At 39.4% G+C, this 24,728-nt stretch overlaps 1 protein-coding gene across 3 annotated transcripts; it reads left to right on the top strand.

The window, feature by feature from the left end:
* The first annotated feature begins 366 nt into the window (after window positions 1–366).
* On the top strand, window positions 367–20,686 carry LOC117878553 (ADP-ribosyl cyclase/cyclic ADP-ribose hydrolase 2-like). 3 transcript variants are annotated; one of them, XR_004646005.1, is made up of 10 exons: window positions 367–736; window positions 4,111–4,240; window positions 5,510–5,645; window positions 6,216–6,298; window positions 7,723–7,799; window positions 11,903–11,995; window positions 13,217–13,303; window positions 13,857–13,916; window positions 18,935–19,496; window positions 20,223–20,686. XR_004646005.1 is itself a non-coding variant. In XM_034772841.1 (10 exons), exons 1-9 carry the CDS (start codon window positions 558–560, stop codon window positions 19,053–19,055), a joined length of 966 nt encoding a protein of 321 aa, XP_034628732.1. In that variant the 5' UTR covers window positions 367–557; the 3' UTR covers window position 19,056; window positions 20,223–20,686. The 3 variants fall into 3 exon arrangements, 2 of the variants coding, with proteins under 2 accessions (XP_034628732.1, XP_034628733.1); XM_034772841.1 differs by having other exon boundaries at window positions 18,935–19,056; XM_034772842.1 differs by lacking the exon at window positions 20,223–20,686 and having other exon boundaries at window positions 13,857–13,929; window positions 18,935–19,018.
* The last annotated feature ends 4,042 nt before the right edge of the window (window positions 20,687–24,728 follow it).

The following is a 24,728-nucleotide window of genomic DNA, read 5'->3' as shown; positions in this document are numbered from 1 at the left end:
ACACTGAGCACTTCTTCAGGTCAGAAGTTTGTCTCTTTCACCAACAGAAATTCGACTAATAAAAGGTATTACCTCACTCATCTTGTCTCTCTGTTTATTCTTGACATTATTTCAGCAAATTGTGCAGTCAGTAGAAAAAGGTATGTAAGAAGTGTAACACTGTTTGAAATCAAATGGTATTAAAATATTTTCATTAGAGCAAATTGCCATGTTCAGTATATTGTAGGATTGCCAGTATTCAGCAAATCTGAATTTTTGTTAATGGTACATTAGTGATATGTTTAGAGGGGGTGTAATATTATCTAATAGTCACAAGATGGCAATAGTACAAATAGTTTTACAAGCTTGATTTTTTAAGGAGTTTTAGCTCTGCAATAGTTCCAGGAAGCTGTTGCATTTCATAATAAAGTTTGTTTTCTATCTGACTCTGCACCTAGAATCATTTAAGTGCAGGTCCACAGCCTGTATTGATACACAAGCATAAAACTGCAGTCTTCTCTTTTCCAGTTGGACATTTGATTATTTTATTTCTTTATGACTTTGGTTCTCACAATTTCATGATGAAAAGCTTCTTCTTGTCTCTGCTAGTAGGTCTTCTTTTCAGTAAAGACTATGTTAAACCCACAGAAATAGATGGGAAGAAGAAATGGAAAGGTGAAGGTACCACATCTAACCTGGAGAGCATTGTAATTGGAAGGTGTTATGAATATATTAGAATTGTGAATCCAAGTGTTGGGTAAGTACTTTTCTCTTTCTGAATCAGTCTCCACACTTTAATGGTTTTACAAATCATGGACCTGATATGACAGTCTTAATCATAGGAATAGTCCTGTTGAAACCAACATATTTGTAGTTGTTGAGAAATCCAAAATTCATCTTTAAGAAATCTAGTACAAATAAATATATTAAAGGCATCTGGGTGGGGGGGGAGAGCAATATTTCAGGAATTCTTCAGGTTTTAGCTGATCTTTTCTTTTATACTTTAGGGACCCTAATGAAAAAAGCTGAAGGGATGGGATAGCTAATTTAACACTCTTGTGCTTTATGTTGTAATGTATGTGAATTTTTGACAGCGAAAACCTGTCCATATTGACATGTTTCTCATAGTAACTTTAACTGTATTACATTAACCCTAAATTCTAGTTCCAATGAATGATGCAATAGACTTGTGGACCCATATGAATAACAATGGTGAAAATGTTGAGATGAGACTTAAATAGGATTTTAGCTGAAATTGGTGTGACCCAGGATTTCATTAGAACACGTTTTAACAAAGACTAAGATTCTGAGCTCATCCTGCAAAAAATTAGGTATTGACTGGAATGTTTAGATTAAAACAAGGCTTATGCACCTTTCTGACAAAAAACAAGTGTCTTGTTGTTATAAGACACTCATCTGTTCTGAATAATGTAACATTTTGTAGGAAGGCGTGGGGGGGGAGGACGACGACAAAAAGCTAGTTCCAAGGAGATTAGAGCAGAAGTCTTCTGGAAATGCCTGGCTGGAGTAACATCTAAGAATTTCTACCTTAATATCCAGCTGAGAATTCTTTAAGATACACAGATTCCAAGGTTGTAATTTGAAAGCCTCTGCAGCCTGCTGGAAAAAAGATAAGAGAACTCTTACTGGAGTAATGCAATAAGAAACTTTTGCCTAGGTTGATCTTGTTATTTCTTTAATTGATAATGAATGCTTTAACTGAATAAAATGAGAAATGCTCCATAATCTAGATTTTGGTTAGTGATGCAGTACAGTGTATCAACTATAGAACTACATTGTGTTGTGATATGACCTTTTGATTTCATGCTATTCATAGGTATTAATAAAAGTAGAATTTAGCTTACTACATGGGTAGAGACTGTGCCCTCTGTCTTGGGCCTTAATGAATGCTAATACTGTACATTTGGGCTTTTTTTCTGTATCAATAGTCAGCCTTCTAATAAAACTTTTCAGAAGTTCAAGACTTTGTTTAATTTGAGTTTCAAATGACTAATTGCCCCTACTGAATCTTCAATCTTCTCTCCTCTTCCTTTTCATATCCACCAAATTATATTTCAAAATTTAGAGTTAACATAGTGCGAGTGAGACTAAGGCACTTTTGGAAATTTTACCCCATATGATTAAAACTAGTCTGGTAAACATTTTTGAACAATATTTTATGAAACTGCACATTGAAATGTTATATTTCATGAACTGCAACTTTAGATAGCATAAGTCTGCCATCTTAGTGTCTTGGATCCCACACACACATAATATATACATATATGTATCCCAAAATGACATTAAAACAATATTAAGATTGCAAAGTCAAGCACTCAAAAGTTAGGAAATGCCAGAATTAAGGGTGCCCAGCATGGCATAGTAACTCTGTGGCACAGTCAGTATGGAATCTAATTCTCCTGTATGGCATTCAGCTTCCTTAAATAGATCATCCTTTCTCTTCCTGTAATCCCCAGCAGTACACAACTTTCAATTTATGTATCACTGAGGCAGGGGTCCTATAGGCAACAGCCTCATTTACTACAAGGCCTTGATTCATCCCCAGAGCATCATCCAGCCTGTGTACTAATAAGGCAGAGGCCTTGTGGAAAAAAACAGTAGGTGTTAGTTAAAGATTTTATCATAATGCATATGCACAAAGGGGCTGAATTAAGGTTACACAGGCAACCTTTATTCTGACATTTCCTATTTTTTGAGTGCTTGATTTGTAACCTTAACATTATTTTAATGTAGGGGTTTTTAAAATGTAATTTCCTACATTTAAAAAAAACCTGAAAAATCAGATATTCCATCCTATAGAGCCATACCGACAGAACTGTCCCTACCCATACACAGCTGCATAGGGCACCAGGAAATTTGGGGCACCAATTTTCCTGGTGCCCTACGCAGCTGCATGCTGCTCCAGCCCCTGCTCCGCCTCTTCCCCATGGCCTCCGGCCCTGCTCCACCCCAGCCCCACCTCTTCCCAGTGCCCCAGCCCTGCCCCCACTCCACTCCTTTCCCCAAAGCCCCTGCTCCGCCCCATTTTATTTTCATTCTCACATAACTCATAAATGGATGTATAGATTTTGCTCAAACATTTACACAAATTACCTTCAGATTAAGACCAAGCATGAAAAAATTTCAGCCAAAAAAGAAGAATTTTTCAGAATGTTATGAACATGTGAAAATAAGGGATTATAATGAAAGTTTCACTGTTACTCTAATGGAGGTTTCTAACAAACAAATGCTATATTCATGCATACACACACTTCTGTAATACATATACACATGGTTCTATAAATTCCATTGGCTGTCGGTGTAGATTACTGCTCATTCTTTAGCTGACTACTACAAAATAAATCCTGTATAACTTGTTGCTATCTGTATTAAGTTTGCCAGGAATCACGCTTATCTATGTGCCTTCCCCACCCCCACTCCATAGTTTCAACAAGTAGTTGCTAATTAAAATACCTTCAGTAGGGGAGCAGAATAATACTTTTGATTTTGTATTACATGCTGCTCAAACATGAGATGACAAGCAATGAAAATAAAAATATGCAGTAAATGAATTGTTCAGGCATTTACTTCTAAACTTAAATTCCCATTGAAGTCAGTGAAGATGTTAAGTGGTGACTTGATCACAGTCTACAAGTACCTATATAGGGAAATGATTTCTTATAGTAGACGGGTCTTTGATCTAGCAGGAAAAGGGATAATGAGATCCCTGAATCCTATGTTTCAGTTGTAATCTAGGGTCACTTAGAGACTTTGGTCGCTGTGGCCAAACTCTGCTACAAATGGTTCTTTTGGGGTTAGAACATTTTAAAGTAATAAATCCCATTTTCACTAGTTCTACAGTACTGCATAGCAAGTCTCATTATGAATAGTATGCCGTCCATGGTTTTTGCTGAATTATTATAAGAGTCTAGCTGAATAATCCTAGTGCAAATCCTCATGTCTTAGATACTAGTTGATAGGCTAATGATTTCATTAATTTATCACAAACTTCCCCCCACCTTAATAATCTTAGTTTTATTTCCTTTGGGGATTGTGGGAGGTTGTGAACAAAGCACATATTGCTGGTCTGCTATGGGAAAATAATATTACTATTTGTTTTAATTATTATAGTGAGAAGAACTGTACAGAGATATGGGAAGCTTTCAAAAAGGCTTTTATTAATAAAGATCCTTGCAACATTTTACCATTGGACTATGAGTTATTTATTAACCTGTCACTGCACACAATTCCACCTAACAAGGTACTGATTATGAATGGTATGTTAATGATCATCTATCATCTCTACCCTGATTTAGCAGTCCAAAATTGACCAGATTTGATATGGTGGGCCATGCAATGATTTTCTGCCCACTTTGTGGGTTGCAGACCAAAAGGTTGAGAACCAGTGTTCTAGTCCTTGACCCCACAGCAATGAAGTGTCAGAGCAATATAATGTGGTTTAGAATTAGTTGCTACAATACTGAACTTGCAACCAAATAATTATGATTTTAAGCTGGTCAGCACATTACAAATAAGTATGTGTCCAATTGAACAGCTGAAAGTTTATAAAAGCCCTCGAAGCACTTTAATTAAACCAACCTCAAAACCCATCTTATGCATGTTTACGAGTAAATATCTTCATTCAATCTGTCAAGTGAGCTCTCTAATTTCAATGTCACCAGTGCAAAGGGTATGTTTATACTAGAAACCCTACAGTGGCACAGCTGCGCCACTGTGGTGTAGACACTACAGGGACAGGAGAGGTTCTTCCATTGCTGTAGTAAATCCACCTCTCTGAGAAGCAGTAGCTAGGTCGACAGAAGAATTTTTCCACCATCTAGCGGTGTCTGCACCAGGGCTTAGGTTGACAATTACATTGCACAAGGCATGTAGTTCAGCCAACCTAACTTTGTAGTTTTGTTTTACTTGTATTTAGGGCTTGTCTATATGGCAACTTGTGCACAGCCAGTTGGGGTGTAAATCTACAGCATGCCAGCCTGCCACACACAAAATGGTCATGTGGACCCTGCTGCCACATACTAAAAGTTCCATAGTGCTACTTTCAGTGCACGACAGCAGGGTCCACATGGTCACTTAGTGCACTGTAGTTTCACACCCTGGCTTGCTGCACACTAAGTCTCCATATAGACAAGTCCTTAGTATCTATATGCCTAACTTTTCCTAAACCTGTCAGCTCAAGTCAGGCAAATTCTAGACGCCTCGAGTCCTTCTATGGCTCTGTTCTCACAGTGGTGTAAATCCCCCCCCAAAAATCCACTGTCAAGTTATGCCAGATTTAGATCATTGTGAGGGCAAACTTTGTCCCTATAACTTTATTAGTTGAAGAAGTGTAGAATTGTTTTAAAGGTATTTAATTGATATTAGTTTGATTAGAACAAACCATCTGTGAGATTCTGAAGTATTGAGAAATAATTTCAAAACATGATTTAAAATGTTTTGCCAGCCACACAGCCGTGACGTATCATGCATACACATTCAAAAGATGGTTTGTTTTGTTTTCTCTCCCTAGTCTCTGTTCTGGGAAAATAACCATCTGCTGGTCACTAGCTATTCTGATAGAACTCGTCGCTACATGCCTCTGTGTGATACTTTAATTGGTTCATTTGGAGATTTCCTGAACTGGTGTGGACAAGCAAACGATACTGGTCAGACAAGAAATGATAATAATAAAAAGTTTGTTATAAATTCATGGTGGGGCTAAAAAGATAGAGTGATTGCTTTGTACTGGAGATATGGGTCTGATTCTGCTCTCATACTTCAGGGGAGTTACTACTGGTTATTTAGGTGAGTGTCCCGATTCTCCACTGGCTTGTACTGTATACTCATTTACACTTAAGCTGCAGCTGAAGCATACATGGTGAAATTTGGAGGGAGATGTTGCAATGGTGGATTTATGTCACCTTTTCATTTCCCGGATCCTGGGGCTTTCTTTGCACCAGACCAGTTCCATGACATGAGTTAGAGCAGTTTCCACAGACACAGGGGTCTGTGCTTTGAGACCATAGCATGTCATTGTTTGTACAAAATGTAAGGGCTAGTGAAAAGGAGGAGAGAAATGGTGCAGTACTGTTATGGATGGATATCCTATCAGATCTCCAACCATGCAGAATCTAGAACAAAAAACACATACAATATATATTTTAAAGCCACTTTAGATTTTCTTTTCCTACCTGTCATCATATCTTTAATAATGAGCATTGTGTTTCTTCCCACAGGATTTAATTATGATTCCTGCCCTAACACAGAAGAGTGTGAAAATAATGCAGTAGAATCTTTCTGGAAGATTGCATCAATCACTGTAAATCATACAATTTACATTCATTAAGCATGTCCATGGATAGTTCAGAAAGCTTTAGTAGGGCCAAAAGATTTTTTTTTCTGGAGTTTTTACCTCTAGTGTAGCATACCCTTAAGGCCTTGTATTGACTAGAACTTAAAGGTGTGATGTAAGGAGGAAAAGCATAAGGTTGACTACCTTATGTGTTAAAAATGCCACCCACACACCTCAGTGGTTGGCGGAAGATGACTGGACAGGCAGTGAAAGAGGACAGCTCCAGCAGCAAGAGAGGGAAACACTCGATGAGGGACACTGGGTAGCTCCTCCCCTCCCCATTTATAGTCTTTATGGCACCTATTGGCTAGCTGGAGGGAGGGGTGCTGATTGGCCTGCATCCCCCAGATCAGAGATTTAACTTGGAGCACAGCCCATGTGAAGCCTCTTGCAACTCTGTTTCAGGTGAGGCTGGGGAGTTTTTTCACCTTCTTCCCAGCACCTTCAATTCACAGTAGGTTAATTAAGAATGTGCTTAGTATCTAACTGAGGCACTTGCTTGAGTTGTTAATTTGTCACAATTTGTGGGCAGTTTTCAGTGAAGTTAAAAGGATAAAATGAACAGTTCCCAGAAGTAAAAGACCTGGATGTTGGTGATGGACCTTGGGCTCATGGGATAGGGTCAGACCTTGTGATCCTTGCAGGCTGGAGTTCCCGCCCTTTTGCACCTTCTGTTTCCCTCATAGAGGTGTGGGAGTGGGTAGGACTTGGAGTGAGCTGAGTCCGGGGCAGGTAGGCTAAGGAGAGCTGCCACCCTGAGTTATGGGTTACATAGTAAGAGCTGACTAGGGCTGATTAAGCAGATGATCTAAATTGTAACCCTTGCACTGGAACCACTTACATGACTGGTATATGAGAGTATGGGTTATGCAGGTAGTGCCCCTTCCACATGTTCAAGTTAACAAAAGGTGTGGCCGGTAGTTTAAAATCCATCCATGTCCTCATTTCACCACTGTGTCTGGATCAACTACGGATTGCCTAGGATTTTAATGTGTTAGTGAATGTGTTAAAATAGACGTTTTTCTAGAGAAAACAAGGCTTACGAGATCTTAATGCTCATGAAAGGTGCCAGATTGACAGTCTTGAAGATGGAAATACAGCAAGTATAACACAGAGTTGCAGTGCAAAACTTCTCATACTGATCTGTCAGAGTGGCTCAGAGGGATCAGTTCTAGGGTTGAGAAGACAGATCACCTTTTATAGCCATTAAGTTCTGGTCCTCTCTACTGCAACTGCCAGCTAGGGAACCAGTTTTGATGGTGGTTTTGCAACTTGAGCATTTTCATTTATGGCCCCCGCCACTGGCCAGGACTATTTAGTTAAAGTACCAATCTGTATATAAAAATCTATAGGGGATGTTATGAAGAATAATCATCTGTTATCTATTGCAGTATGCAAAGCAGAGCTCTGGGGTAATATACATTATGCTGAATGGTTCTGCGATAGGGGGTGCCTATCCAGTCAAAGGGTAAGAAAAATAAAATAATATTGTGTTAATATTTTAGGGTTTGATTGAGAAAAATCAAACATTCGGCTATTGTATCACACAAAGCTGTGGAAGTGAATAATTTTCAGAAGTCTGTGCCCCAAGGCCAATCTTTTTTTTTTTAACTAGACCTGGAGTAAAATTTTAGAAAGCACTTGGGTGCCTCTTGTGCAGAGTCCTGTATTCTAATTTGTCAAAGGCAACAGAAGTAAAACTCGGCTGTTACACAACATTGTTTATAAAAGCAAAACCCTGAATTAGTCCAAACAAAATGGTCTACTGATTCCACCCAAGGACTGTGTTGAGATTATGACACGTAAACAAGAGAAGAATAGAATCAGAAATTAATGGATCAAAATTGCTGTGTCAGCAAATAGGCCTAACTGGAGGACAAAATAATGACATGGAAGGGTGATTCCACCCATCACCCCCTTTTACGGTCCTTAAAAGAGTACAGGTAGACTGAAAGGAGAGAGTTCAACCATCATGGCTGCCATCCCTATTGTCTCATGAGACCTCAGGAATCCACTATTACACTATAGGGCATGCATCATCCTGATCAGAGATCGCTGTCCTGACCTGACCAGGCCAGAGAGAGACACAGATTACATACTTCAGCAATTTCATTGATTTCAGCTAAATCCTGAACACCACATGGAATGTGAAACTTGGTTTCCCACTCTCCTCTCCTCCCTCAAGTGTCATTTTTCCTTCTTCGCCTTCTCTTTCCTATTTCTCTCTTTTTGCCTTCTGTTTAAAAAGAGTCTGAGTTAGCAGGCCAAGACAACTGCATCTTTTGCAACACTGTTCTGAAGCTTTGACCATCAAGGAAGCTAAAAGCAATGCCTTAAACAGCCCTACTCTGGTACAAGTTTGCCAGGTCTCCAAGTGGCTGATAAGATCGTATGCTGTGTTTGTGTTTCTCCAGCAGTGAGATGGCTAGCAATGCATTTTCTATCTTTACAATTTTTTTCTCCCCATTTGTGTTTTTAAAGGTTTTTAAAGATGACTGTTGCCATGAGACTAAGCAGGCTGAGATCTCTATCCTTGGAACCTCAAATCCTGTTTAGAACTCTTGATGTTGTAAAGTAACAGTCATGTTAACAGCTTTGACTTTGTGGGACCATTGATTCCCTGAAGATGGAATACCACACTTGCCAAGGTGTCAGTTCAGCAAAGCACATGCTTAACTTTAAGCACTTGTTTATTTTTCACTGAAGTGGAACTTGACAAAGCTTAAGTTCTTTGCTAATTAGGCCTAAATGAGAAAACAAAACCCGGGAAAAAGAAGAACAGGAGTACTTGTGGCACCTTAGAGACTAACAAATTTATTAGAGCATAAGCTTTCGTGGACTACAGCCCACTTCTTCGGATGCATATAAGAAGTGGGCTGTAGTCCACGAAAGCTTATGCTCTAATAAATTTGTTAGTCTCTAAGGTGCCACAAGTACTCCTGTTCTTCTTTTTCCCGGGTTTTGTTTTCTCATTTAGGCCTAATTAGCAAAGAACTTAAGCTTTGTCAAGTTCCACTTCAGTGAAAAATAAACAAGTGCTTAAAGTTAAGCATGTGCTTTGCTGAACTGACACCTTGGCAAGTGTGGTATTCCATCTTCAGGGAATCAATGGTCCCACAAAGTCAAAGCTGTTAACATGACTGTTACTTTACAACATCAAGAGTTCTAAACAGGATTTGAGGTTCCAAGGATAGAGATCTCAGCCTGCTTAGTCTCATGGCAACAGTCATCTTTAAAAACCTTTAAAAACACAAATGGGGAGAAAAAAATTGTAAAGATNGCCCACTTCTTATATGCATCCGAAGAAGTGGGCTGTAGTCCACGAAAGCTTATGCTCTAATAAATTTGTTAGTCTCTAAGGTGCCACAAGTACTCCTGTTCTTCTTTTTGCGGATATAGACTAACACGGCTGTTACTCTAAAACCCAGGAAGACTCCAAAAAAATAGGTCACAAGTGGTTGCTTGTGTTGCTATACACAAGGCCTGATTCATTTGCTCTCCAATATTAGATAATTCACAAATCACAAGGAAAAGGAATAGAGACTTTTGATAAAGAACAGAGAGACATTTTAACAAATTCTAAGGGCCAAGTGACAGTCTGATTATATAGGTCAGGGCACAGGGAATACAGCTCCTATTTGAATGATGATTAGAGCAGGTGACTTCCCTTGTTGGCACAAAGTAAAATCTATTTCTTTTTTAAACAATATACTGTGATTAATTTAACAGTGGTTAAAACAGCCATTCTTGTCCAAGATAATACTCTCAGTTTAACCTTTGGAACAGATTATCAAGGAAAGTAGCAAATTCATCATTGCTTGGAGTCTTTAATCAATATTGAATGTCTTTCTGAAAGATATGCAGGAGTTCAACCACAGGTTATTGAGTGTGATAGTGTTCACTTATGTAGTATGTAAAAATAATTCTCTCCACTGCAGGAATTACTATGTGAAATTCTATGATCTGTATTCTGCAGGACTTCAGATACGATAAGATAATCATAGTGGTCCATTCTGGCCTAAAATTTCTTCTGTTCTAGGCCATATAGCTGGTACAGTACAGAAATCAAAATACTTCAAATAATTCCTGTAGAATCCTTGCTCTCTTCTGTCAAGACAAACTATATTTCAAAAGACAACAGGCCAGATTTTCAAAAAAACAATTGTAGAAGCAAATAATCACAGGTAACATTTTTTTGCAGAGTTACGCAGGCACAACAGATATCATTCAGCTGCCTTTATATCAAGCAATTAGACATCTAACTTAGATGATCTAAGTTACATCCTGCACGTAACTGCACCCATCATTATTTGCCCTGGCATAATTACATGCATGAACAAGAAAGCTGGGATGAGACTTCATTCAAAATCAGGCCCAAATCCTTAATTTATACATTTTTGTTTTGTTTTATTTTTGTTTTTTTAAGACCGATGCCTTAGAACACATTTTAATGCAATATGTTAAATGGTCCCTCCGTTAGATTTGGAGAACTCTAAACTCACACTTTGTGCTTTTATTATCCTATTTAAAGACATTTTTTCCATTAGGCCATCATCAGTTTAATTGAAATTATTTTTGGATATGCCTTCGATAGTACAACTAGTAGTCACAAAGACTTAGACACAGGAACACAGAAGACGTTTTTTCTGATACAAAAGTTCTCAGAACTTATGACAGGAAAGTCACAAAACATAAATACAGATAACTTCCTCTTCTCTTTGCCAGTAAAAATGATCCCCTCTTAATGACTCAATCTGCTCTGATAAATCACTCCCTAAAACAATGGACCTTAACCTTGCAGCAGTAAGGCTGATTGTATGTAAAAGGAAAAATCTGGTTTAATATTTTACTATTTACATACTCCCGGTCAGATGTAAGATCAGTTGGTGTAACTCCATTGACTTCAGTGGAATTATTCCAGCAGAGAATTTGGCCCTCCTATATCTGGACTTTTGAATATTACAGTGTTTAACAATGAGCAAACCTGCCTATGGAGGATTCTTCCCAGGTCAGAATGGACAGATTTAAAAACAACAACCTCTCTTATGGTCTTACTTGTTCCCATGCTAGGTATTTTATACCTTTTTGACTTACTGCTGTGATTTTATATCTACTAATATACTTGTCTTGTAATTGTTACTCTTCCTTCTATTTTAAAAAACAAATCCCATACTGTGCCTGAAGAAAGGCTGCTCTTGAAGGGTTTTTTGTTTGTTTGTTTTTTTACTAAATACCTAGTGGTTTGTTATAAGTGCTGCATTTTAAACCCTTATTCCACTCACATCTTTATTAATAGAGTTTTATTCCTGCTCCATCCTGCTAAGACCAACAATCAATAAAACAACAAACTTAGGATCCATACACCCATAAACTTTGGGAATACAAAATTCTGATTCCAATTTTGAGTATCTTGGTTCTGTCTCTGATAATGAGCCCAAAAGAAACCGTAGGTACAAATGACCTGAACCCAGATCTCCCATTTAAATCAATGGGAAAAGAATCAGAGCCCTGGTTAAGGAGAAAGATCTTTTCTGTTCTATGTTGTTTTCAATATTTGTTTTCTTTAACCAGTTTTTTTGCAGACTATGAAGTGCCTAACTTCCAAAAAGACAGAATTTCACGAATTGAAATCTGGGTCATGGATGACATTGGGGGACCTGACTTGTAAGTTATAGGTCTTAAAAAAAACCCTAATCTTGTTTTTCCTCTTTTGAATCTGTTCTTACAGTTTTCACTTTATTTTTCTCTATTATTATTAGATTTCAGAAACACTCAAAATGTGTTTGATGCATTCCAAACACAAAAGAAACCACAGTGCCTTCCTTGGAGGGTGTACAGTCTTTTTAAAATATAAAATTGATGTGACCAGAATTAGGCACAATCAAAAATAATGTAAGGCCCTAAATCTGCTGAGTCAGTAGGTCTGTGTAAGAAGCTGTTATGGAGCAGGCCTTAAGTGAGGGCAAGGCAAGTACAGGTTAGACTAAATAAGAACCATCTAAATCCCAAATCCAACTCGGAGATTTGAAAAATGTCTTTTCACTGTCCGCAGTGCATTATTTTTCAGGTTTACAGCTCTCTGCAGTTCATGGTTCTGGAAATTAGTAGAAGTGGTGAAATGCCATAAGGTCTCTTCTCATGGTACTTGTGACCAATCCAACAAGAACTACTAGTAGTTTTGAGAGCCTGAACTTGGGAGATTTCCTGCCCGATTCTGCAATCCTGGGAGATTAAAATATTCATCAGCACTTTTAAGATGCTTACTTGGACCAAAACGCTTGATAAGCCATTACTATTTTATTCAGTTAATTGAAGTAAATTTTTACCCAGCCACAGGAGCTAAGGGTTGGGGAAGCACTCCATTTTGGAGTTTAAGTCAGAATGCTCATGTCCAACAGCAGGGGTTCTAAGTGATTGAGGAAGGACTCAAGTACAGCCTGTGGAGTCCAAAGGGGCTGAGGCCAAAGTTCCAGTTGTTGCAAAGTAAATATAGAACAGTACCACTGATACAAGCGTATGGTGAATTCTGATTTGGTAGCATTTTACACCAACTTTGCACAGTGTAAATGAGTGTACAACATACAATGTAGTGGAGAATGAGGCCCTCTAAATTTGTATTAGTCCAACAGGCAGCTGCCCTCTGGTGGTAGACTTGTTTTTCTAGGGCATTGCTGTTTGGTTACAAGATACCAGAGTCTGGCCAGCTTGCTGAAATTCTCCTATAACCTACTACTAAATTCCCTAAAAAAAAAAAAAATCTGCTCCAATTGTAGAACATTAAGGTTCTGCAACTAAAGCCCTAGCTGCCATAGCAATTGACACTATGGAAATTAGCAAAATAAACAGTTAACTAATAAAAGACTTTGTACAAATCTCTTTTTACAGGGATTCCTGTGGGAGAGGCAGTGTACAAATATTAGAAGAAAGACTCAAAACTATGGGTTATGACATCACCTGCATTGACAATTACAAGTAAGTGGAATTTCTTTAATAAATATGAGGTATTTGCTAGGGTTTTTCAGAAATTTTAACCTACTTCTACCCATGAATATTCCCATACCAGGGACCCACTAATCTATTATGTTGTAGCTTTAGTAAGAAATTGACTTCTGGAAGTGATAATGCCACCTTCCTCAGCCATCTGAGCACACCTCCATTGATATGGCAATCGTACAGTTTGTAATTTTATTATTAAATGCAACAGTATCCTCATTCGATATCAGATACAGAAGATGGCGTGGTCCCTTCCACTTAGAGCTATCAGTTCAAATAGGAAATTAAAATCTGAATAACAGTTATACGTTAATATTCCCTTCTCATGTCTGCAGAATTACTTATGGTAGCTGTACTTACTGTGATACCCAGAGCTTCATTCTAAATTAAATACCATTAAGAAGGGAAGGTTTAGGCATCCAAATTGTGCATCTTTTCATTTTATAACATCATTCAATTTGTTTCACTTCCTCTTTTGTTTTGCTTAGTTTTCTTACTGAGTAATGCTATAAATAAATTAATTTCATTACAGATCTGTACTGCTGTTAAAGTGCCTGGATTATCTTAATCACTCTGATTGTTCCATTGTTTCGTAAGTAAACATGGTAAATAAAATCAATCCAATTCTACGCCATTAGAGCCAAACGAATAATTCACAGCTACTAATTTATTCAACAGATTTCACCTGTCCTACTTATTGCAATTTGTCCATGACAGCTGTATTGAAATATATTATTTTGAAATTATTCAGGAAACAATTCCTGCTCTATAAATTGTGCACAAGCACTTCATTGCAAGTATCTGATATTCATTAAAGCAGTGTTGATTAGTTTTGATTGAACACACAGACCACATGGTATATTGCTATCCACTGATTGCGTGAGCATAACTCTTAGAATCAAGTCTCTCTTGCAAATACTCATAGTTAGAAATGCAAAATTTGCTTTCCATGAACATTCTCCAATAAAATTGAGATCATAAATCAAATATAAGACGGCAAATCTAAATAACAGCACCTGTCCAATTATGTACAGTGTAACTTTCAATTCCCAATTTCAAGGAGGTACAGTATTCATATCCAAACATTCAGAGATCTTATATTTCACCAATACACTTTTATGAGAAACATATGGAAACTTAAACACAAGTAGACACACTCATCTTTGCTGTAAATCCAGCAAAGTACATCATGGATAAATTTAACCCAAGGGGTGGGCAGAAGAATTCTTTGTGTTAACTGCAAAAATGTTTCCCAACACAGAAACACTTGAGGTTGAAAGGAAAAACACAAATATCTAGTGCTGAATTTGAGCTCAGGTGGTTAAGAAAGCCATATCTCCTAAGTGACGTATATTTTGTAGTAATAATCCATTGGCCTAGGACAAGTATATAATATACAGAAATTGGGTTTGTGCATCAAGCACAGAGTACATAGGACTGTCTAGTGTTCAACATCACATGGCTCTCCCACTGGCAGGCAGCAGAGGAATGCTATTGCTGCTGGGTTGGGCACACTCTACCCTCTCCTGCACTGCATAGGTATTCCAAGAGCACTTTCACTCAGCACAGGGAAGAGAAGGATATACGTGAGATTGCAGGGATAGTGCTTCCACAGGCCTTTGATATAAGATTAATCTTTAAAACTCCTATATCTTACAGAAACTGGTAGTGGTGTTCTGCCCCAGCAGCGTTCTCCGTTGGATAGCTTTTCCCTATCTTGGCATGTGACAGTCGCAAGAGTGTTCCTTTTGGTTCCATCACCCAAAATTATGCCCTGGCAACAACCACTGAACATGTGAAAACAGGATTTGAGAGACAGCAAATGCTCACATCAATATGAGCAGATTGTATTGAGGTAGCAGATGATGAAACCAACCTGTTCCAAGCTTACAGCGACATTTATTTATTGCTGTATACCATGTACAGGGTTGTAATAGCGTATGAGTGATGTGATTTAAAAGAAATGGACTTCTTATTCTCTGAGTGATTGCCAAGGTTTTTGCTCCTAAGTGGAAAATAAATAGTGATTGCCAGTCTCTACCCAACTTGTGAAACCCACAGCCCCCAGAAGCCAGTAATTTTCTGAACAAACTGACAATATTAGCTAGCTGGAGAAATCTGAGCTTAACAGGGCTTTTCTTTTGGATGCTCTGAGTTCTTAATGGATGATTTAAGAATATAAGAATGGCTAGACTGGGTCAGACCAGTGGTCCATCTAGCCTAGTATCCTGTCTTTTGACAGTGGCCAATGCCAGGTGCTTCAGAGGGAATGAACAGAACAAGTTCAAGTGATCCATCCCATTGCCCATTCCCAGCTTCTGGCAAACAGATTCTAGGGACACTTCTGAGCATGGTTTTGCATCCCTGCCTATCCTGACTAATAGCCATTGATGGACTTATTCCCCATGAACTTATCTAGTTCTTTTTTTAACCCTGTTATAGTCTTGGCCTTCACAACATCTGGGAAGGGGTTCCACAGGTTGACTGTGCATTTCGTAAAAAAATTCTTCCTTTTGTTTGTTTTAAATCTGCTGCCTATTAATTTCATTTGGTGACCCCTAGTTCTTGTGTTAAGAGAAGGAGTAAATAACACTTTCTTATTTAATTTCTCCACAGCAGTCATGATTTTAAAGACCTCTATCATATCCTCTCTTAGCCATCTCTTTTCCAAGCTGAAAAGTCCCAATCTTATTAATTTCTCCTCATATAGAAGCTGTTCCATATCCCTAATAATTTATGTTGCCCTTTTCTGTACCTTTTCCAATTCTAATATCTTTTTGAGATGGGGAGACCACATCTGCACGCAGTAGTCAAGATGTGGGCATACCATGGATTTATATAGAGGCAATATGATATTTTCTGTCTTGTTATCTATCCCTTTCCTAATGATTCTCAACATTCTGTTCGCTTTTTTACTGCCGTTGCATATTGAGTGGATGTTTTTAGAGAACTATTCACAATGACTCCAAAATCTTTTTCTTGAGTGGTAACAGCTAATTTAGACCCCATCATTTATATGTATAGTTGGGATTATGTTTTCCAATGTGCATTACTTTGCATTTATCAATATTGAATTTCATCTGTCATTTTGTTGCCCAGTCACTCAGTTTTGTGAGATCCCTTTGTAACTCTTTCCAGTCTGCTTTGGACTTAACTATCTTGAGTAGTTTTGTATCATCTGCAGATTTTACCATCTCACTGTTTACGCCTTTTTACAGATCATTTATGGATATTTTATATTTTGAACAGTATGGGTCCCAGTACAGACCCATGGGATACACCACTCTCTCCATTCTGAAAACTGACCATTTATACCTATCCTTTGTTTCCTATCTTTTAACCAGTTACTGATCCATGAGAGGACCTTCCCTCTTAACCCATGACTGCTTCCTTTGCTTAAGAGCCTTTGGTGAGGTAAGCCTTTGGTGAACCTTGTCAAAGGCTTTCTGAAAGTCTTAAGTACACTATATCCCCTGGATCACCCTTGTCCACATGCTTGTTGACCCCCACAAAGAATTCTAATAGATTGGTAAGGCATGATTTCTCTTTATAAAAACCACGTTGACTCTTCCCCAACATATCAAGTTCATCTATGTGTCTAAAAATTCTGTTTTTTACTGCAATTTCAACCAATTTGCCTGGTACTGAAGTTAGGCTTACTGGCCTGTAATTGCCGGGATTGCCTCTGGAGCCTTTTTTTAAAACTGGCATCACATTAGCTATCCTCCAGTCATTTCTCTCTTCTCCACGGGTTTAGACCATATTACTCAAAGTCTTGTGTTGTGGGCACATTCCTTGACTGAGGAAATCTGGATAGGAAACCTTTTGGAAACAGTTAGTGTCTTGTTCTTTTCACCTAAGGGCTGAGTATACCATCTCTTCAGTATTGCCGGTCTCTGCAAGCATGGGACCAGCCACCTGTTCCCTTCTATCTGTCTCAGTACTTGTATGACCACAATCACCACAGTATCTGAGCATGTCTGTAATAACAGAGCACCTTCCTTGTGCTGGCCCTGATTCTGCATGTTGCTGAATGCTTCAACTCCCACTAACGTGCCTTGCAAGAATGGGTCTTACTTCCCCTCCTCCTCCTTTTATATTCAGCTGTGTATGATCATACTGAAATCCTGATGCATGTTCAACTGCTGTTCACATGGAACCTTCTCCACTTTGGCCTTCAAAGTTCTCATTTGAATATTTGCTACTACCACTAAGTTCCCCATCTGTGGCAGCTCCACCACGGCCTGCGCCCTTGGCTTCAAGGCCCACCCCAATGGCCTTCCTCCGCATCATTGCATAGCCCCCACAGCTTTCACCACTAGGAACAAGGGCATCTCATATGACACGCTGAGTAGTGATGGCTGCCCAGTCACTGCTCCACTTGAGATACGAGTAGGCTAAAATGAGAAATCGAAGCAAAAAGATACTCCCATGTAGCAGTAACTTAAAAATCTGCAACAAATAACCTCCTCAGTGATCTTAGGTTCCTCTCTCCCCTGCAGAAGATCTACTAAGTGGATTGTGATTTGTTTAAATGCCTAAGCTATTTGAAACAACAAGAAGTCCGGTGGCACCTTAAAGACTAACAGATTTATTTGAACATAAGCTTTCATGTGTAAAAAAACTTCACTTCTTCAGATGTTTTTTTACCCACGAAAGTTTATGCCCAAATAAATCTGTTAGTCTTCAAGGTGCCACCGGTCTCCTTGTTGTTTTTGTGGACACAGACTAAAAATGGCTCCCCCTGATACTTAAGCTATTTGAATTTTTTCTGAGTACCTTTCCAGAATTTGTCAACTCCATGAATAGATCCCAATTCTTAAATATGCTGATAATTTAATTTATTGACAAATAGCTTTTACAGAAATTGTTGTTTCACTATTAAAGACACATTCCAGGCAAGAGCACAATTAACATGTTTACACTTAAAGAATAAACATTGAAACTAGAGATTCAAGTCTTTATTACAAGCTCTACTGCAGCCTCTTTACAGTGGCTCAGTGCCATAAAGCAGCTGAATAGCTGGCTTAAGTGGTGCCTAGGCAACAACCTCAGCACATAGGTCAGGGAAAGTGATTTAGGTGTCTTTATTCTGCACTTAAAACCCCTGTCACATAGGCATTCTGAGGGAAGTGGCCATGTCAGAGCAGGAATGGCAGTGACCAGAGGCTGCTGTGTGGCACCACTCTAACTTACACTGGGGGCCATGCTCAACCTCAGAATCCTGGAAGTCCAAAGGTGGATAAATGCCCTTTTACCCCCTCTCCACACTTCGGCTGTGCCTCTTGTGAGGACTCTCAGGCTGTAATCATTATCTGTGACACATTAGCATTGAAATTGACCAGTAGGGAGCGTACAAACATCAGCAGAAAGCACTCCAAATGCAGTCTGGTACTAAGGACATATAGTTAATGCAGGATTCTGCGCACAGATTTCCTGTTTATAAAACCATGACAGCTGAGCAGCATTGAGAGTCATTTCAGAGTCACTGTACAAAGATTTCTGGAACTGAATTTTCAGCTTAATTTTTGGACTTCAGCCCTGGCTACAAAGCTCTGGTATTTAAAAGGATATGTACTTAGCATCCTGTTTTTCTTTTCTTTTCTTCAGGTCTGCACCTTCAACACAAAGAGGACTTGTATCTCCCGCCAGAGGCGGCAGCTGGAGCAGGCTCATTTACACGATTTTTGTAGCATTTGTTTTTGAGATCTGCTTTAACCCACTGAATTAATGTACATAATTCAATCCTTCTGTTTGCCTCCATTGTCTGTAAATTTGGCATTATCCTGTCTCTGAATGTAATTCCTCCCTTAATTCCTGTGATTGCAAGTCTGCCTATTAGAACCTATGTAACATTGCCTTTGACTCCTCTGCTGCTGGAAGCCTCATCCATGCCTTCATCTCTCCTTATCTGGGTAACTCCCTCCTTGTCTGTGGCCTCACCCTATTCCAGTTCTCCAGAATCCCATGATGAATGGTACTGCCCCTTTATTCACCTGTCAGGAACCAGGGCCACACCACCCCTATTCACAAATAGCTTCATTATCTCCCTACCCATTTTTGGATCCGTTTTAAAACTGCCTTCTTGTTTTTGAAAGGTTTCCTTCTGCCTTAGGACCTTGGGCATAATTCTCCCCTGCCATGCACCTTATGTCATCTGCACCTCTGAGAAGTGAGTGCAGACTGGATGTAAAATGCTATCCCTTGTGTGAATGGGTGTTTTGGGTAGCATCTTAAATTCACTTTGTATTAGTGTAAATAACAAAACAAGGAGTAACACAATGGACAATTTGGCCCATTGTTTTCACATGCACTATATCCATCACTATCACAGTTCCTCAGCTGGTTGCTTCTGCTGTTTGGATTACCAACAACCAGCTGACTTCCCAAGGCCTGTCACATCAGCAGAGCTTATCTTGAACACTTGGGAAGTGAGGCATCAAGTATCTATGATCAGGGAAATTCACTCAGGATCCTTTGAAATCTATTCAGGGTGAGGAGTAGAACTGGCTAGCAATTTTTTGAGAAAATATTTTTTCATTAGAAAATACTGATTAATCAAAACCAAAACTTTTTGCGAGAAAGGGTCAGTTTTGGCAAATTTCTCTACGTGAAAACATTTTGGAAAAAACTGAAGTTGTTGAAATGTTTTGTTTAGACATTTTTAAATGAAAAATTCCATTTTTCCAGTTCAAAACAACGTTGTTTTGAAATGCAAGATTATAGGGGGAAAACGTAAATTAAAAATGGTCAAAATTTAAATGCGATATTTCGATAGACCCAAACCTTTTTCTCTCTCTCTCTCTCATTTTCTGTTCATTAACATTTTCAAGATTTTGAGGTTTTTGTCCTGATTTGAGACAGGAAATTTTCTTGAAATCTCAATTTTTTTTTGCAGGACTGGAAAACTGTTTTCAATCCAGCTGCAGTGAGGAGACACCAAGCACAGTCTTGACTGTCTGCTGAGCTAGCTCCATCTACAATCTGAAGGTCCAGGGAGTCTGTCTATCCCCAACCACTGAAACCTCCAGATCACGCGGCACGTGGGCTGATTTTTTGTGGCACACTGCTGCTAGCCGGGTTCCCAGCCGCCAGCCCCGTTCAGCCCGCTGCCAGCCTGGAATACGAAACCCCAGACCAGCAGCGGGATGAGCCCGCTGACAGTCTGGGGTTCTGTCTGTCACCCGTGCTGCCAGTCTGGCAGGTGAAACCTTTTACTGGCACACGTAATCTTAAATTAATGAAGACTTGGCACACCACTTCTCAAAGGTTGCCAACCCCTGCTCCAGACTGTGGCTGTACCATGTGGGATATATCTAAGAAAATTAAAATACTTGCATTTTCCTAAGAGAATTTTACACTCTTTTTTTTGCATATTCACTGCTAATTTCTATGTATGCTTGTTAGCAATGAAGCTGAGTGTGAGCTATTGGAATGTTCATGTTCTCATTTAGCTTAGCAAGAAGTTTCCTTCCTCCCACGCTGATATTATTTAACTCTCCTACTCTGTCACATGGTGAGCATGAAAGATGCAATAGCAAGCAAAAATTGTAATTTATTTTTCTGGTCTTGATTCTTGTAGTAATCAAGTCAATTCCATCTCAGGGGCCTTGGTGTTCACACACTTCAACTATTTATAGCCTTACCAGCCTGCATGTTTCAAATACCCTGCTTGGGCTCATGCATTAAGGTTTTGTGCACATAATTCAGACACTTGCAAAAGCGTAGACAGCAACATTTGGGCTGTCATGTGTACCTTAGCTAGCCCTTTGAAATGTTCCTTCTGCACCCAGCTCATTTTTGTTGCTTTTCTCTAAACTCTCTCTCCCTAACAATAGCCAGTAGAGTCACAGGGGTATTAACCTTCTGTAACCTTGACACATCTCAGATGACCAGAACAAGGACATGAAGGTCAGGCTCTTACTAGCACACTTGCATGTTGTACCATATTACATTGGGAGCTGTGAGGAACAGACATTGTTGTCTCTTCCTCCTCTAATGACAATCACATATCCAAACTATCCTTTAGGTCAGAAATTGTCATGCCCCACTGCTTTGTGTGTTCTACCATGGAACTGATCAAGAGATTAGCTAAACACCACCACTATCAGGCCCAGGACTCTTAAGCAACCTATATTACCTAAGCATTCTAACTAGCCACCTTTTGGCTTTAAGAATCTGAATAGGCAGCAGGTTTAAAACAAACAGAAGGAAGTACTTCTTCACACAACACACAGTCAACCTATGGAACTCATTGTGAAGGCTAAAACTATAACAGGGTTCAAAACAGAATTAGATAAGTTCATGGAGGACAGGTCCATCAGTAGCTATTAGCCAAGATGGTCAGGGATGCAACCCTATACTCTAAGTGTTCCTAGCCTCTGATTGCCAGAAGCTGGGAGTGGATGATGGATCACTTGATGATTGCCTGTTCTGTTCATTCCTACTGAAGCACCTAGCATTGGCCACTGTCAGAAGACAGGATACTGGGCTAGATGAACCATTGGTCTGACCCAGTATGGCCATTCTTATTTTTCACTTGTACATTTTACCTAGAAGTGCAGCAAGTGCTGCCAGTCCCACATGACATCAGATGCATTGTAGGAAGTGCTGAGAAGTTCTATATGAATAAAGTGTGTTCAAGTGTAAAAATGTAGATTTAGTTAAACTAATCTAAGGAATATTGAAAACTTACTGCATAGCATCAAGAAGACTCCAGTATACTGAGAATCACGTTGCATCAGATTACTATTTCCAACAAGTTCCCCACATGTTTTCTCAAATAAGTAGTAGAGATAGATGTGATTTATTACAAGACTTCTTAGACAAGGGTAAAGCACTTGATAAATTTGTTGAAAAAAGCTCCCCAGAAGCCTAATTCTGAGAGGTGCGGAGTACCCACTACCCCAATACCATGTGGACCGTGTAAAATCTCTGGGAGTGGTGTGGATTCAGCATTTTTTAGGATTAGAATCCAGTAGCACAAATCACACAAAATCACCACCCATATAGCAAATTCACAAACAGTGGAAAACTGAACTCAAGAGGAAGACAATGCCAGTAGACCAGCAATGCAAGTAAAAGACATTTGGGTACTGCAGTTTCTCCAGGGAATCACTAATTGTTGTTCTCTGTAATTTCAAGTTAAACCATCACTTAAGTCACCGGCAATTATGGTACTCAAGCTTCATAAGAAACTCTTTACCAGGACCACATTTATATTTATATGTAGGAACCACAATGACTCATGGTCTGCTACCCTACTAGCAAACGACAGTGTATGCAGATGTACAATAAAGACACTTGTGAGAAAAAAAGAAAACATGAAAAGCGAGAATTTTAAGCTGTGACCAGAAGCAAGGCCTACTTTAAAAGCAACTCCCTTAGAGGAGCCAGTGTGTCTGGAAGCAATAAGCAGAGGGCTGGAGTAAGGCAGTCCTGAATTATAATCTTGACTTGGCCAGTGACGTGTTGCTGTGTGGCCTTGGGCAAGTCATCTCTTTCTGCCTCAAGTTTCCCAGTCTAAAAAGTGGGGATAATAATGCTTAAATACCTATCTCCCAAGAAGGTGGAGAGAGAATCCATTCGTTAATGTTACTGTGTTTTAAGTGTGTAGAGCACTATATAAATACTAACGGTCACAGTTTCAGCTAACTGCACCTGTATCCTCTCCTCTGTGGTCCACTCCAGGACTTCCCAGTCAGGTCTCAGGTCTCCAGGCATCACCTGTTTCTGGGCAGGGACCCTTGCCCCACTCCCTTCTGACCGAGGGTTTTAAGGCTGAACAGCTCCCTGCTTTACACTGTGATATCCCCAGCAAGCAGTCTACCTAAAGGTCAGCACCTGTGCTTTCTTCTCTCTCTTTCTGAGAGCTATCAAGCAGTTACAAGTTATCACACAACTCTTTCTAAGCAAGCACCTTTATTCTTAAAAGTAAAAGCATTACAGAGAAAAACATATTAAAACAATAAACAGATTTAAATACATACTGAACATACCAGGGTCACCCATCAGTCTTATGGGGCCCTAGTAGGCCAAAGTCTTCCCAAGCTTCAGCAACCATTGGGGCTGCCCATGGACAGGATGTCCTTTCTGTTTGCTGGATCAGAAAGAAAGTCCTTAGTCAGTTTAAATGCAGCCTTTTTATATCAAAAGCCCTTACTTTGTCTGTTGGTCTCCAGAAAACCCAGTTTGAATTGGTATATGCATACCTTCCCAGCGGGAAGTACCTCTCTGGAGGTCTTTACTATTTCGTGGGCTGTAGTCCACGAAAGCTTATGCTCTAATAAATTTGTTAGTCTCTAAGGTGCCACAAGTAATCCTCTTCTTTTTGTGGATACAGACTAACATGGCTGCTGCTCTGAAACTTTACTATCTTAGTGATTAAGAACACAAGAATGGCTACTGTCTTTCGACAGTGGATACTAGGCTAGATGGACCATCGGTCTGACCCAATATGGCCATTCTTATGTTCTTAATCACTCAGGTAGTTAACAACCCCAGAAAGATGCCACTCCCGGGAGGTGTGCATATACTGGTTCAAACTGGGTTTTCCAGATTCACGTTAATCACCCCCACACACACACACACCATCACCACCACCATTGTTTTTAGTTCCTGGAGGAGCTGCAGTAACCCTCCCCATTCTGTTGGAGTTGCATAAAGTCCCTGGCCAACAGTGATATTTAAACTATTCATAAGCATACAATATGGTCCCCAAAGACACTGCATGGGATTTCAATATCAGTCAGACACACCACGCGCATTCCCCAGAAACCAGATGGGAGGTGGAAGTGAGAGGACCAGGTCTCAAGTTCATACCCAAAGGTTTTGAGGTGACACGAGTAAGAGGGGGCATGTAAGAGCTCCTCCTACAGATCTGCCCCATAAGTTCTAAAGAGAAAATTTACGGGATGGTTGTCAAACAACTCTGTACAAGGACAGTTGGTCAACCTCCCTGGACTTTATATGCAGCTAAAGTTTATTTTTGTCACATTGACTTTGGAGTGATGTACAGACAGTGAAGTGACATGTGAGTGTCTCAACCTCCAATGCACTGAAACTTGCAGCTGAACTGAGCAAAAAGGAACAGGATGGACCCTGTTAGAATAAAAGGCATTTTTTATTGAGGTGACTTGCCAAAAATAATTCAGATTTGTTCTGCTTTAGTCATAGATGGTGTAAGCTGAGATAAGGGCGCTGCATCTTAGTTTAGGCAGATTTCAGGGTGGTTCTAGCAGTTTACAAGTTTTTCTGGTTTACAGATGTTTCCTAATTCCAGTTTTTGTGCAGCCCCAGTTTATGAGAGAAACTCCCATTCCTAAACCTGGCCTTTCTTCTAAGAGCAGGACTAATTTGATCGGTCAGATTCTGTCCTCAATTACACTCATGCAATCCCCACTGA

The sequence above is a fragment of the Trachemys scripta genome, chromosome 5 (assembly GCF_013100865.1).
Source record: "Trachemys scripta elegans isolate TJP31775 chromosome 5, CAS_Tse_1.0, whole genome shotgun sequence".
NCBI lineage: Eukaryota > Metazoa > Chordata > Testudines > Emydidae > Trachemys > Trachemys scripta.
Note: the sequence above shows the minus strand (reverse complement) of the source record. Positions and strands in the feature narration are given on the sequence as shown.